Source organism: Balaenoptera physalus (assembly GCF_965194825.1).
Source record: "Balaenoptera physalus genome assembly, chromosome: 5".
NCBI classification, from domain to species: Eukaryota; Metazoa; Chordata; class Mammalia; order Artiodactyla; family Balaenopteridae; genus Balaenoptera; species Balaenoptera physalus.
Genome location: NC_138884.1, coordinates 7,427,355 through 7,442,219, shown reverse-complemented (window position 1 = coordinate 7,442,219; position 14,865 = coordinate 7,427,355). Strand labels below are relative to the sequence as shown.

The following is a 14,865-nucleotide window of genomic DNA, read 5'->3' as shown; positions in this document are numbered from 1 at the left end:
GTGTATTCTTCTTTTCCGCCCTGTAACACCTGGCTAAAATAAAGTGCCTCCACTGGTATTACATTAAATTGCTTATTTCATTTCAATGATGTACATTTTCCAAAAACAGACATCTAAAACAAGTGACCTGTTTCAGGGAATGTAAATTATTTTCAGAATTTCAGAAATTGAAAAGGGATAAGAGGAAGGAGAAAATGCTGGGCTGGTGTGAAGCGATAGCGCGTAACCCTCGCAGGATCCCCAACAACACGCGGACCCCCGAGGGCTCAGAGGAGTGGGCTGACGCCTCGCAAACCTCCACACTGGTGAGTGCAGCCGTGGTACCTCCGATGGCTTGTGCGAACGGATGCGGAGGGAATGGGGAGGGGGCCGGGGAGGGCTTCCTCAATAGTTCTCTGCTTTACAATGTATTATATTGCTCATGTAGACGTCGCTTAATCAACGGGTAGTAATAAGAACATCTTAATTTCATAGAATCTAGAGTTTAATTCAGATTAACAATTTCTTTTTTTCTTTCTGTTTCTTTGGACATCGCCCGTCCGTTATGTCAGGGACCTTACAGAGACATTTAAAGTTTATACCTTGCATTCTACACTTCGGTAATGCAATCAATGGAGCAAAACAAGTAACGTTATCCAAAAATAATGAAAAATCAGAATCCTACCTTCTGTATTTTCCTATATCGAATCCTTTTTAAAGGCATTTTTTAGAATATATAGGATTCAAAAAAATTATAATTTTGATATAAACTCGTGAATTAATTGCTAAAATGATTTGAAGACCAAATCAATAACATACTCGTTCTTGTTTTGTTTTCTGCTTTAAGTTTACATGTTCGGCTTCAGCTAGCTTTTATTTCCCAGTGATTAGGAAAAGAGAACTCATTAGCAAAAGGAGTTTTATAAGTTCTTTGTTTAGATTTTGGCTGCAACATACTTCATTTTGATTTAAGGAAGGAAAATTCCATTCAATCTCTAAGTTTTAAATTGACATGTTAGTTGTATTTTAATTGCTATTTTACCATTTTATAAGAACACGTACTTTCATTAACCTGATTTATTAGTTGGTGAACATATAATTAAATATAAGCAAAGGTTTTAGGTTTTTTCTTTTACTTTTGAGTTATTTGATAATTTCTATCATTTTACCTAAAAATAATGGTCCTGAGCAAACATTATTGAGTGAATTTCAAGAGAAACCATCGAAAGGAATAGGCTTTCAATTGACAAAACATAGAAAGGGGAATTCTGTTTAATTCCATCATCTTAGACTATAGGGAGAGGGCTGAGGGTATGAAGAAAGTATGCAATGTGATTGGACAAAGTTCTAGGGAATACATTCTTTGAAATTATTATCTGCAGTGTTTCATCTAACTCATATGCTCTTTTGTAAATTACTGTTTTCAATAAAACTGCTTGGCATGAGTTAACACCATTTAAATTCACATGTTGCACAATATTTATACATAAGGCTGGATTTTGTAGGTACCATGCAATAACTAAAATTTTTTAAATAAAAATATTACTTCTGTGATGTCATTAGAGTGGCTTTAGTGCTTAATTCCTATTTCATAGAACCATAGATCAAAACCATTAAAAAAATCTTGAGCAAACATTTGGCCTGACTTTCTCTTATAATTTTGGGTAACCTAATATTAGCTTCATTTTACAAATGTGTAGTGGTCCAGAGAAGTTAAGTGACTTTCCCCGTGTCACTTAGCTAGTAAATGTCACTTCTAGGATTACTAGAAGCCTGGCTTCTGAAGGTAAGGCATGCTGTATTAGGGCAATAGTCTTCAGTCACTGTAACCTGACCCCCAAATCTCAGAAATATAAAATATTCCTTATGTCATAGCTCATGTGTCTGGGGCAGCTCTCCTTGGGGGTTCACTGTCAAAGGTTAACTGATTATTCAAAGACTCCATCCATCTTTTTATGCTGCCTTCTTAAGTACATGGCCTCTTAGGTCACTGAGGAAAGGAAAAGGCTATGCAGTCCATTGTGCATGAGCTATTACGGAGCAACCTGAAACGTGTAGACATCCTTCCATTTGCCAAAACCTAGTCTCATAGCCCCATCTGAACTGCAAGGGAGGCTGGTGAATATCAGGAAGCCATGTGGGCAGGAAAAGCAGATAAGGACATCTCTGCCAAAGTCCACTCTTCTGGTCGCCAAACATTCATGTCATGTTTCCACTCTTTCATTAAGAAGGTTATTATTTTCCAAGAGAGATAACTAAAAATTCTTTCAGTCACTGGATTCAGTTCAAATTCATGGTCTCTGGTTATTCGTTGTCCTCATCTAATGATGATGAGGGTGAATCACCTATAAATAAAGGATTTATATTTTGTAACCAGCTCCCAACATACATATATATATATACCCAATATGAAGGAGAGGAGTAGGAAAAGGGAAACCACAATAAACACTCACATTTGGAAAGAGAAAGAATTAAATGTACATGGAAGTCAGTGGTGTATTCCTGCTGGACAGACATTGTCAAGTCTCCCTGACCTCTAGGTCAGGGAGGATCCTTGAATTGGCCTTGACCCTGCTCCCTGGGGGATCTCCCTTGTCCATGCTTTTCTCTAGCCTCTGGATGCGCCCTCTGGGAAGTTCTTCCTTTTCTATTATTCTCCTTGTCCACATTTAAAGTGCCTAATGAAACTTGTATAGCCTTAAAATATTTTCCTGTTTGGGGAAAACTATGGAACCAAGAGTTGTTTTAAGTCTTAAGAATTTCAAGGCTCATACTGCTGGAATCATGGTATTTCAGTACGACAATCCTCTGAAATCTGCCAGGGTTCTGATCTCCTTGCTTCCTGATAGTCCGTGTGCCTAGCAAAGTTCTATCTTGGTTGCGCTTGATTTCCAGTTCTCCATGTCTCTATCTCAAGATGATCATATCTTGAAAAACAGGCAGGAGGACCACATCTTTAACTTCTTTGTCCGGAGATGCTTTGTTCAACTGAGAGGGTCCACTCGGTGTCAGCTCTAAAAATCATATTAGCCTTGAGTCACTGTATTCAAATGTAACTTTTTTTTTTTTAATAATTTTTATTATTTATTTATTTTATTTTGGCTGTGCTGGATCTTCGTTTCTGCGCGAGGGCCTTCTCTAGTTGCGGCAAGCGGGGGCCACTCTTCATCGCGGTGCGCGGGCCTCTTCACTGTCACGGCCTCTCTTGTTGCGGAACACAGGCTCCAGACGCGCAGGCTCAGTAGTTGTGGCTCACGGGCCTAGTTGCTCCGCGGCATGTGGGATCCTCCCAGACCAGGGCTCGAACCCATGTCCCCTGCATTGGCAGGCGGACTCCCAACCACTGCGCCACCAGGGAAGCCCCCAAATGTAACTTTTCATTGGACCTTTGTTACTCAACACTCACTTCAATGGCAGGTCTACCAGTTGGGGTTTAGAAGAAGCCAGGCATTGGGTCCAACAAACCTTGAAACTTTCGGCTTCTCTCTATTCCTGGTCAGATCTGCTTTCACACAACCCACTTAGTTCCTGAGCTCACATTTCTCCTGTAACACCTTGCTGAATGTAGCTGATAGCAGTTAACATACATTATTAAGTTCTGTTTTTCAATCTATTTTGAGTGTTGCCAGCCCAGCAGGCCCAGGGTCTGCCTCTTGAGTTAATTCAAGTAGAGATCTTGCCAATAGTTTTGCCCAAACATCAGGCAGATAAATAGCTTTCTACCTTTGTAATCAGTTTCCCCCCTCCCCGTTGCTTACACATTAAACAAATGCCACATATTTTAGACTTTTCTTATGGTAGCACAGACTTTGGCTGCTGATTTCTGTATTCGGATAGTTGTAAAAGTTGGGGTACAGTCAAGAAAACAGAAACAGGCAATTTTAACAGAATATATAATGTGAAAAATTATTTAATCTGCTATTGGGAGATTGAAAATGTCAGAAAGGTACACAAGTTTGGTAACTGCAAGAAGTAGCGACCACCCATGCAGAGGAGTCACACAAGGAGGAGACTAGAGCTACTCAAACCTAAAAGGTTGACGGAGGGACCCCTCAGAACTGCACCCCGACTCTGAGGACGGACGCTTCTCAGCTGATGCAGAAACCTTGGAGCTCAGAGGAAGGGCCCTGAAGATCTAGGACCCAGACCCCTAAAGGGGATGCACTTCTCAATCCTTATATATTCAAGTGGGGGGAAGGGGCTGGTGCAATAAAGGTAGTTCAGGGACTGTGAAAAAAACTTAGAAACTGGACCCACCTTCCACTGCCGACTTAAGTCTTGTGGGATAGCACTAACAGAAACGGAGCCCTCTCTCTGCTCTTGTCTTCTGGTTTCTTTTAGCACTAGCATTGGCAGAGCCTGACCAAGAAGTAAATGTCAAAGGAGACATCTGGTTTGAAGGCTCCCAGCTCCAGCATCTCGGCGTAGAGTACAGGAGAACGGATTTAGGGCTGAGTGATATTAGCTTAGTAATCAGTATGGAAAATTAAGAATGGAAGCTTTAACGAACTCAGAAATTTCATAGGCTTAACATCATAAAGGTTTGTTTTCACTCATGGCTCAGTCTGATCCAGGACGTTTGATCCTCAGACAGTGAATGCAGAGATCTCTGCTGCTCGCATCTCCCAGGGCTGCTGTCTTAAACACAGGCCTGCTAGTAGTGAGTTTATCAGATAAGGGGTGACGTCTGAATGGGTGACTGTGTAGGTATCAGTTTAGGCTTGGAAGTGCTAAGCATCACTACCCTGATGCCGTTGGGTGGAACCAGTGACATACCCCAGTGTATCTGTCAGAATGATGGGAAATAAGGTCTTCCTATATGACCAGAATAGGGAAATTGAGAGCATTTGGCCAGCCTCTACCACAAATGCATTCATTCTTTGAGTGCTAGAAGTTTTGTACCTGCCTTTCCATTTTATATCCCCAGGCTTTAACTCTATTACTCTCTGCTGTCACCCAGAGCATTTGAGGCTTTTCTGTACAAATCATACCCCATCTAATGATGATAAGGAGGGGGGGGAGGAGAAAAAGGAGGTTGAGGAGGTTGTGGATGATGATTATTTGCCAGGAGCTTTTCTAAGCATTTCACACACATTCCCGTTTGTAATACTACAAGGATCCGATGAGGTAGGCATGATTAGTATCCCTATTTTGTGGATAAAGGAACTGAGTTATAATAGAGAAATGTAAAACCTGCTGAAAGTGACTTAGGTCTTAGGACTGGTGAAGCTGAGATTCCAACAGTCCAAGCAGTCTAAAACCAGAGGGCTGCTCTCCTGTCTCTCAGGTTGGGGGAAAAAGTCATTATTTGAATGGTATACATTTGGTTAAACACAAAGATTGTAAAGGAGATAATAATACATTACAGTGTGTGACCTAAAAACAAATAGGGCCTTTTCTTTATAATCTCTTGATTACATGTGTCTGTTAGATTACTCTCTGCTCTGCATTGACTGACATATAAATATGGCCAGTATCACCATTGCATCCTCAATAACTGACCTAATTGAAAAAAAATAGCACTTTTTTTCATCTATAATGCAGTTCAAACTATCTGCTTTTTAAATTCAGAAAGTGCTTACTTAGCCTAAAATCCCTTAAGTTGAGTGAGAACATTGAAGGGTTTGAGAGATACTTATTAAGCAACCATCTTCATAGTTTTAACCTATGGGGTGAGGGAGCCCTTTGTATGACAGGCAGGGAAGAAACCTTTCAAATTTATTGTAACACAAGTTTACATGTTAAAAAGAAAACAAAAAAATACCTTATATTGACTATACCCTTAAGCAATTTCTTGAATCAAATCAGAGTTCAACATTAAATTCAAAATGAGAGCAAAGGATAGCATAAGAAATAGAAATAAGACAGTGAGAGATTTTATGAGGAATGGAGTTTTAAAAAAATCTACGGAAGTCAAAATAGGGAGATCCAAAAATGTCATTTTAGGTAGTCATCAATGACTCCAGAAAAAATTACTTTCCTCTAATCAGTGATGGTTCTTTAAGGCTATAAATAGACTATGGTTAGGTAGAAAAGAAGAACAAAGTGTCACTCTATGTGTTAGATGAGGTGATTTGCCACTTTCAATCATGTATGTGTCAGCTCAGGACACATTTTCCAAGCTTCTGTGTCCATGGTCTGGGATGAGGTACTTGCTGCTCTAGAAAAGACTGAAGATACTAGATAAGGAAGCTTTCAAGGAGAAGTATGTTTCATATATATATATATACACATATATGTATATAATTATTTGTAATAAGACATATATTTATAAAGCTTTACAATTTTCAAGCAGTCTTTATGTCCATTGTGTCATTGTATCTCACAACCATACTGAAATGCAGGGGTCCCCAACCTCCGGGCCACGGACCGGTACCGGTCGATGGCCTATTAGGAACCAGAGCGCATAGCAGGAGGTGAGCGGAGGGCAAGCAAGCGAAGCTTCATCTGTATTTACAGCTGCTCCCCATTGCTTGCGTTACCTCTGTATTTACAGCTGCTCCCCATTGCTTGCATTACCGCTGTATTGACAGCTGCTCCCCATTGCTTGCATTACCGCTGTATTTACAGCTGCTCCCCATTGCTTGCATTACCGCTTGAGCTCTGCCACCTGTCAGATCAGCGGCAGCATTAGATTCTCATAGGAACACGAACCCTGCTGTGAACTGCGCATGCGAGGGATAGAGGTTGCGCGCTCCTTATGAGAATCTAATGCCTGATGATCTGAGGTGATGCTGGCGCTGGGGAGGGACTGCAGATACACATTATGATTAGCAGAGAGGTTTGACTGCACAGAGACCATAATAAATCAATGCACTTGAATCATCCCCAAACCATCCCACCGCCTGGTGTGTGGAAAAATTGTCTTCCACGAAACCGGTCCCAGGTGCCAAAAAGGTTGGGGGCCATTGCTGAAATGTACACAATACAATTTAATTATTCAAATACATAATGAACTGGAGATGCTGTTAAGAGTTTAAGTAATTCACTCCAAATCATAAGGACCCAGGACTTCTAATTTCCAGGTTATTTATATACCACACCCATTATGAGAAGTTGATAGTGTTTTTGGCATAATGTAAGTGAAAATAGTGCAACTCAAAAAGGTGAAGTAATTCACCCCGGTGGCAAATCAGAATTTGTGATTCTGATTTCTGTCTAATTTTAAATCCCAAGATTTTTCCAACTTGCTGTAAACTCTTTCTAGGAATAATATAACTTAATAATACACATTTTAGAAATCAAAATTTCAGCTACTGGACGACTAAGTACCTCCTTACATAGCCTGATAAGTATTTATTAATGAAACAAGCAGCTGAAAAGATTCATGCTTAATTACGGCATAACCTTATTTTCAAAATAAGGTTATTTTCAAAATAGAACAGTTGTGTTGAAGGTTAAAGTTCCATAGTTATTAAGCTTATGAAAAATCAGAAATTAAAATGGTGCACTTTTATTTTTGCTTCTTTTTGTATGTTTTCATTGAAAAGCCATACCATCATCAGCTTTTTTGTTGTTATTGTTGCTCATAGACTTTACTAGTATTTTCTTTGGTTTATATTAAACCAGCCCACTTGGACATTTGTGTAATATAGATGAAATCAGCCCCTGAACTTGAGACTTCTGCATCTGGGATCCCATTCTTTATGATCTAGTGAACAATGGCTGGATATCATACAGAAAATGAATGCATGCCTAGAATTTATGTAACTTTAATTAATTACAAGTGATCCTACCATTTCAAAGAACGATAATATCACAAAAGAGCAAAATTAGATGAAAACATAAAAGAAAGTCGGGTAGAGCTTTTGCTATAGACAGATGAATATAACATCTTTTTCCTTAGTCTATGCCAAGATTTGTAATGTTGATATCATTTGCTGCTGGAAATAGCCATATTATCCAAGTCCAGTAGGTTGAAGTATTTTGTGTTCAAAATTAACAAAATGTTTTAAATTATTTGCCTTCTATGCGTAACTTTCAGCAATGGTGTTGTTTGAATTGATTAGAGTATGGTGTATTGAATGTAATATATAATATTTAATCATTAAATTGGAGTGAAGAAATACATCCTTTTGATCAATGACCATAATATTTGATCCAAGTCAACTATCTTTATGCAAAAATGGTAACAAATAAAACTGAGGGAAAAAGGAATCTGCTTCATAAATTAGTAATATGGAGATGATGTTTATTACGCAAATGAAGGAGATGGGAACAGGGAGTATATGTGTATTCCTAATAGATCTAGATTATATGCCGAAAAGCTTCTTTTCCTAGATCCTTGCATGGCTAGCTTCTTCCTTCAAGACTTGGCACATCTACCATAGCAGCTTTGACTGGAGCTACTCCTGATTTTCATCCAACTGTGCCTCACCCATTCCCTCTCTACACCAATTCTGATTTTCTTTTTTCTTTTTAATAGATTCATCCTAATCTGAAAATAGTTACAGAAATATGAATGCATGTTGGTTTATTTTCTGTTTTCTACACTAGGATATAAGATGAAAAGGGAAGATCTGTCCTGTTTACCTCTATATCCCTGGTGTTTGGAACAGAATAGGAACTTAATAAAATTTGTAGAATGGATAAACAGCTTGAGCAGACAGCATGAACTGAGAGAAAGCGAAATTATTTTTTGTTTACAAAATTCTATTAAGTACGATATCTCATATTAAATCCCTTCTTATTAGAAATGCCTATGCCTTAAAATATGGAAAAACTAGTCTGAAAGATCAAACAATTCTGAGATAGTTTCTATGACAAAAATACATAAAGTTTTGGAAACTGAAATCATGATTATAAAAACTGCATTCCATTGGAATAAGGCTCCCCTTTGGTAAGAATTTAAAATATTTCAGATAGCTTCCCCAGTGCATGAGACAATGAAATGTAAATGTGTCTTTATTAAGAAAACACATTTACCGATTACGGTTTACCAGTCATCTTCCTTACTCTCTTTCTTTCCAATTATCCCCTTAGTCTATTTTTAGTCTTATCAGGCTGAAGGAAATCATATATCTGCCTACAGCAAATGGACTGGTATTGCCCCGCAAACATAACCTCTCTTAGAAACCAAATAAATGGTAAATAAAAAGAGGAGATTGAGTATATTAAATTTCTCATTAAACATATTGACTTATTTTCAATAGGTTCACCCTTATTTCTTTCAGTCTCTGAGCAAGTGGGCCAGCTTCTCATTGTGTGATAGCCTTTACACATTCTGAAAATAAATAAGTCAGGGCAAATAGAGTTTGCAAGGTTTTTTTAACCTCATTTTCTTCCTCCCTTGGATTCTTTCTTATTTGATCGTTTATCAGTTATTGCATTTAATTGCTATTACAAAGCCTTTACTTAGTACTGCCAAAGGCAATAGTGAATGAAATCTAAATTTTTATTAGAATAACTATAAAAAACAAAGGAGGGAAATGGCATAAAAGACATTATGCCTTTCAAAATCTTTGATTTTTGTAAGGAAGTAAATCATTAAAAATATATCCCAGTGGTTTTTATGGAAACAGATTGAACTGAAGAATGCAGAGGGGGGAGACTGGTGCCTCAAACATCACATCACAAAGAAAGGTTACATTCGCCGTGCAGCTTAAAGTAATGCATTAACTTTAATTGTATAGTTACTGAACAATGTCAAAACATGATTATTCACAATAGTAGTGATTGATCTAAAAATGCTCCTCAGAGGAAGAGATCTTTTCCTCTACAGAGTAAGTCACGAGATCATATTCAGAGCTGCTCTTTGTCAAAACGTGTCAGGTCTTTATGTTTCATTTAGATATAAATTAAATTGTGAGCTTCTCAAAAAAATGTTTAATTCTCAATGGTTGTTTAATTCTACTGTCTGTATAGTATTTAGAACGTACTGATTTTCCAATATACTGATTTAATTATCTGAGACCCAATGGTCATTTTTGTGTGTACCCAGATAGACAAGTGTGGAGTTGAGGTGCCTTCTTTCTCTCCACTCACAAGTGATACAGACAGCAAAGTTGTCTTCTTTGTGTTGGTTTTTGTGGGAGTGTCATCATGTTTTATAGCAAGGGACCAGGCAGGACACATTGATGTGATATTTGTCAAGTCAGCTTGTTTTGGCCTCAGAATGAAAAATTGTACCTGGAAATAAGTGGAACATGTCAGAGTGGTCCTGAAGAATCCAAGCTATTTCTGTGCAACAATCTTCTTACTCAATCTTCTTACTCAAATAGGATAGAGTTCATTTATATCTCAGATACATTTATATCTCAAAACACAATTACCAATAACATAGTAAGAGTATTTTTAATGCCTGTTCTATGCTGACGAGTTTAGATATGTATCTCAAAATGTCCTGGTAACCCTGAAAGCAAGTACTGCTGTTCTGATGACACCTACAGAGAAATGAAGATGCAGGAAGATTAGAAACGTGGCAGAACAGGAATCCAGAGTTCTATGCTACTTCATAGAGTGTATTTTGTTCATTGAAATATTTGATAGTCACATCATTTAATATAATGATGCTTAACCTAGAGCAGCTACCCTACTAATTCATCACTACGGTCATTGAAAGGCCTGATGAATGAATTGTTTGACATCCAGGGCTGTCCATTGTTGAGTTTCAGTTTGGGACTCCAGAGCTGTCTGTTGTCATGGAACAAAATAGGGGTAAGTAAGTCTTGGGGGAAATTGAGTGATTCAGAGCTATCTGAATCACAGTTACCACCCAGCTTATAACGTGTCTTCATTTATTCATTTAACTACTCTGTATTGATAGTTAGCTTTGTGTGAAGCCCTGCACTATGCAATAAATATACAGTACTGAAAAAAAAAAGACAGTCCTTATCCTCAAGAATCTAGGGAAGAAAACAAATAAGTCAGTCAAAGGTAGGATAGGACAGGGAGTAAACATAGGGCGTTAGAAGACCCCTTAGGTGACGCTGGTCCAGCTGCGGGAGTTCAAGTTCCCCGTAGACACTGAGAGTTGGAGATATGAAGAGGATGGTGGTAAGGAGGGATGAGAAGGGGCATTCCATGACCCTGTGTAAACCATTTGTCATGTGAAAATTAAACTCCTGAATTTCGTTTACTTTTAAAGACATATTATCTATTTTGTGTAGTTAGTAAGCAGAACCATCTTCAGGAATTGAGTTAGAGAAATACACGTGACCTAACACAAGACTGTACTTTTGTTCCTGGTGAGTGTAAGGTTCTTGTCTCCTCACAGAAAGAATTCAGAAATGAGACAGGGAGGTTAGGAAAGTAAAGTGAGGATTTATTTAAGCAAGAATATGCTGTCAGAGGGAGAGTGGGCAGACAGGCGGGGAGCTGCCCTGGGTTTCTTTGGCAGCCCGGTTTTGCGGGGCGTAGAAATGAAGGGGCAGAACGTTCATTTGGGAGGAGTTTGGAGGTTGTATTCCCTGATTTTCATCCCACCTCCACCTTCCCGAGGGGAGGAGGGATTTTTGCCCTTATTTAGCTTAGATCAGAAGTGTCATGGTGTCGGTGATGATGGGTACTTCTTATCTGCAAGGCTAATTTTATTGTAATGAGAGCATAAGGAGCAACAGGTTACATTCAGACGCAGGAGAGTCCCGCCTTTCCTCACCTTTCTTTGTCTCCAGGACACTTATTACCCCAACACGCATTGTTTCCTGTCAATCTGAAGGTTCCTGCTTTTCTTTGTCCATGGACCCCTGCTGTTTACAAGCTATGTGGTTTCCTGCCACCTGGCCCCTGTCCCCCTTTTTCTGCTCACATCTAGCTACCTACCTGCTGTAACACTTTCTATAGGTAGTGTAGTTAACTAAATATTTTTGTATATTTTATTCAGCCTTAATATCCAACATGTTATCTTATGTATACAGACTATAATAATTCGGTGGCCCCATGAAGGTAGGTTCCTTTGAGAGAACAGTGAGACTTCCTAGTGAAGAGAAGCTGTGTGTCAAAACACATCCTTTGGGAAGGAAACAAGGCCATGTAAATGTACTTGTATTTGCTCACTTGGCAAAGCACATGGTGGGAAAACAATACAATAAAAGCTAATGTTTGTTGAATACATACTGTGTACCAGGCTCAGTTCTGAGCACCTGACATTTTAACAACCCATTTAATCCTTACTACAGCAGAGGAAAGAGGTAACTTGCCCAAGTTTATTTTGCTAGCAAATCTTATTCTGGAATCCATGCTCTATTACACTTTTCTACGCTGCAAAGAATATGCTCAGGAAAAGATAAAAACACTGACTTTATTAGAAATAAGCTTAATTCAGATTCACATTTAACTCTGAATTTGTTGCACACTTTGAACACATTTTATGTACATATATACATAAATATATATTTTATATACATATATTGTATGTATATAATAGTGTTCTCTAAGCAGTGTATGTTTATATTTTATATTATATATAATATATTTTTTTTTAATTAGCAAAACAGCCCTTATATTCCCCATTTCACAGATAAAAAAACTTAGGTTTTGACTAAATATCTTGCCCAAGGGGATTCGTCAGCATCTAAAATAGCTCAATTTAGTGCATTTTTATAGGAGTGGTAATCTCTTCTGAGTTTTTTATTTGCACCTAATACATGTTAAAGTGCAAATGCAAAGCAGTTTTAAATAGTGTTTAAAATGAATTTGGAGGTGAGAAGCATACTTGTTGGATCTATATTTGAAATCACTGGTTGATTATCCTCATGTTATAATAATTATCAGTGACATTTCTGGAGGAAGGGATAAGGTTATTTCATAGATTCTCCTGTGTAGGCTTAATTCGTTTTAACTATTTAGCACAGTATCATCCAGCAAATTATCTGTTCTACATAGGAAGTGAGTCCTTTAGGTTAAAAGCCAAAGCAACCTTTTAGTTGATGGTCTGTTAAAATATTTTTATATCACCACAGTAATTGTCAACTGTATTATTAGGTGAAATAATCCATGGGTACAGCCCTGTGATCCCACATTAGGAAACCAGCAACTCAAATGCAGATATGGGAACTTACACACCTGGTTTCTATGTGTCTGATACATCCTACAGGAATAAAGTTTAATTTAACAATCCAGTAATTCTTTGAAGATAAAAATGAAATAGCTTTCACATTGCAGTTACCAACTGTCAACTTTCACAGACACAATGTCACACCAACCAAATGCTATTACACATATCGCAATGAGACTGCAAACAAAAATGTGTTGTCTTGTTTTCATGGGTTGAGTAATTTCACATATGGAAATTAGACAAAGCAGCACTATTCATTGAGAGTAACATTGCCAATTTGTTACTGCCTCTCACTATGCAAGAATAAACTCAAAAATTAGTGCAGTCGTATGCATAGTGTTTTATCAAAGCCCAGAACCACATTATTCACTATATTTTCTGAAAAGTCTTAGGATTAGCTCCACTGCCACTGGTTTGTATTAATTCTTTTACAGAGACATATTTACACTCAGTGAAAGACATTTAAGAAAACATGTTCTTTTACTCAGTCTTTATGCAGTGTATGCTTATCTTTGCATTACTATAATACATTGATTCAGGGCACACAAGTAAATGCAGAGCAGAGGTTAAAAATAAGTTTGCTTCTTATAAAACTATTTACAAATTTATTTTAAAAAATGATCTACTTTCTGATTTAAAAGGAATCAAGTGATGTTTTCTTATTAGATTAAAAGTGTCTCTCTCAAATCACCTACTTTTCTTTAAAAATAAAAATACTTGCCTTTCTTCTCAAATGTCTATTTCCCTTTCAGGGTAGTGATTCATCCCCTTTTCTTCCTGAGATCCCAAAGAAGGAATATATAAAAATACAAAAAGGAATAAATCCATACAGCAAAAAGAGATTTCAACAAATTTCAGAAAAGCGGAAAGCAGAATTTATCTCCTTTCTGTTTCAGTTTTGATAAGTCATGTTTTTCTAGAAATATGGTAATTTCATCCACTTGATAGTAGATTCTGAAATTTATTAGTGTAAAATTGGTCATTTTTTTTTTTAACACTTACAGGATCTATAACATCATCTTTTCTTTCTGATACTGGTATTTGGGGCTAATCTCTTTTTATCATGATATTTCTTGCCAGTTTTGACCAGTATTTTCCAAAGAACAAATTTTATGCTTTGTCAATTTTATTTTTTCTTAATAGCTCTCAAGATATATTTTAAATACCATTAAGTCAACCCATTTAAAATGTACAGTTCAATGGTTTTTAGTATATTTACGGAGTTGTGCAGCCATCAGTATGATCTAATTTTAGAACATTTCTAGCATCCCCCAAAGAAACTTGTACCCATCAGTAGTCACTCAGCAGCCCTCCCTCCAGCCCCCACGCCTTGGCAGCTACTAATCTACGTAGACTCTATAGATTTGTCTATTCCGGATATCTCATATAAATAGAATTGTACACTATGTGATCTTTTGTGACTGACTTCTTTTACTTCGTTTAATGTTTTTGAGTATTGCCCATGCTGTAGCGTGTATCAGTGCTTCATTCCTTTTTATTGCCAAATAGTATTCCATTGTACAAATACACCACCTTCTGTTATCCATTCATCAGCCGATTCGGGTTATTTCCACTTCTTGGCTATTGTGAGTCATGTTGTTATGAACATTCATGTACAAGTATTTATATGAACATATATTTTCATTTTCTTGGTTAGATGCAGGTCGAATCAATTGGTCATATGGTAACTCTTTATTTCACAATTTAAGGAACTGCCAACGTGATTTTCAATGTGACTGCACCATTTTAAATTCCCACCAGGAATATACGAGGGTTTCAATTTCTCTACGTTCTCTCCGGCACTTGTATTGTCTGTATTTCTGATTGTAGCCATCGTAGTGGGTGTGATGTGGTCATGATTTTGATTTTTAATTTGCTCACTAGTGATGCCG

At 37.5% G+C, this 14,865-nt stretch overlaps 1 protein-coding gene across 4 annotated transcripts in view; it reads left to right on the top strand.

Annotated features, from left to right (window-relative positions):
- MARCHF1 (membrane associated ring-CH-type finger 1) overlaps positions 1–14,865 on the top strand; it is an 859,229-nt gene that overhangs the window by 518,722 nt on the left and 325,642 nt on the right. For 2 of the 4 annotated variants that reach the window (XM_082461846.1, XM_082461845.1), the window contains exon 2: positions 157–305. The exons of the other annotated variants lie outside the window; for them this stretch is intronic. In XM_082461846.1, the coding sequence (XP_082317972.1) occupies positions 195–305 (111 nt within the window). In that variant the 5' untranslated portion in view covers positions 157–194. The remainder of the gene's footprint in view (positions 1–156; positions 306–14,865) is intronic. 4 annotated transcript variants of the gene reach the window in all.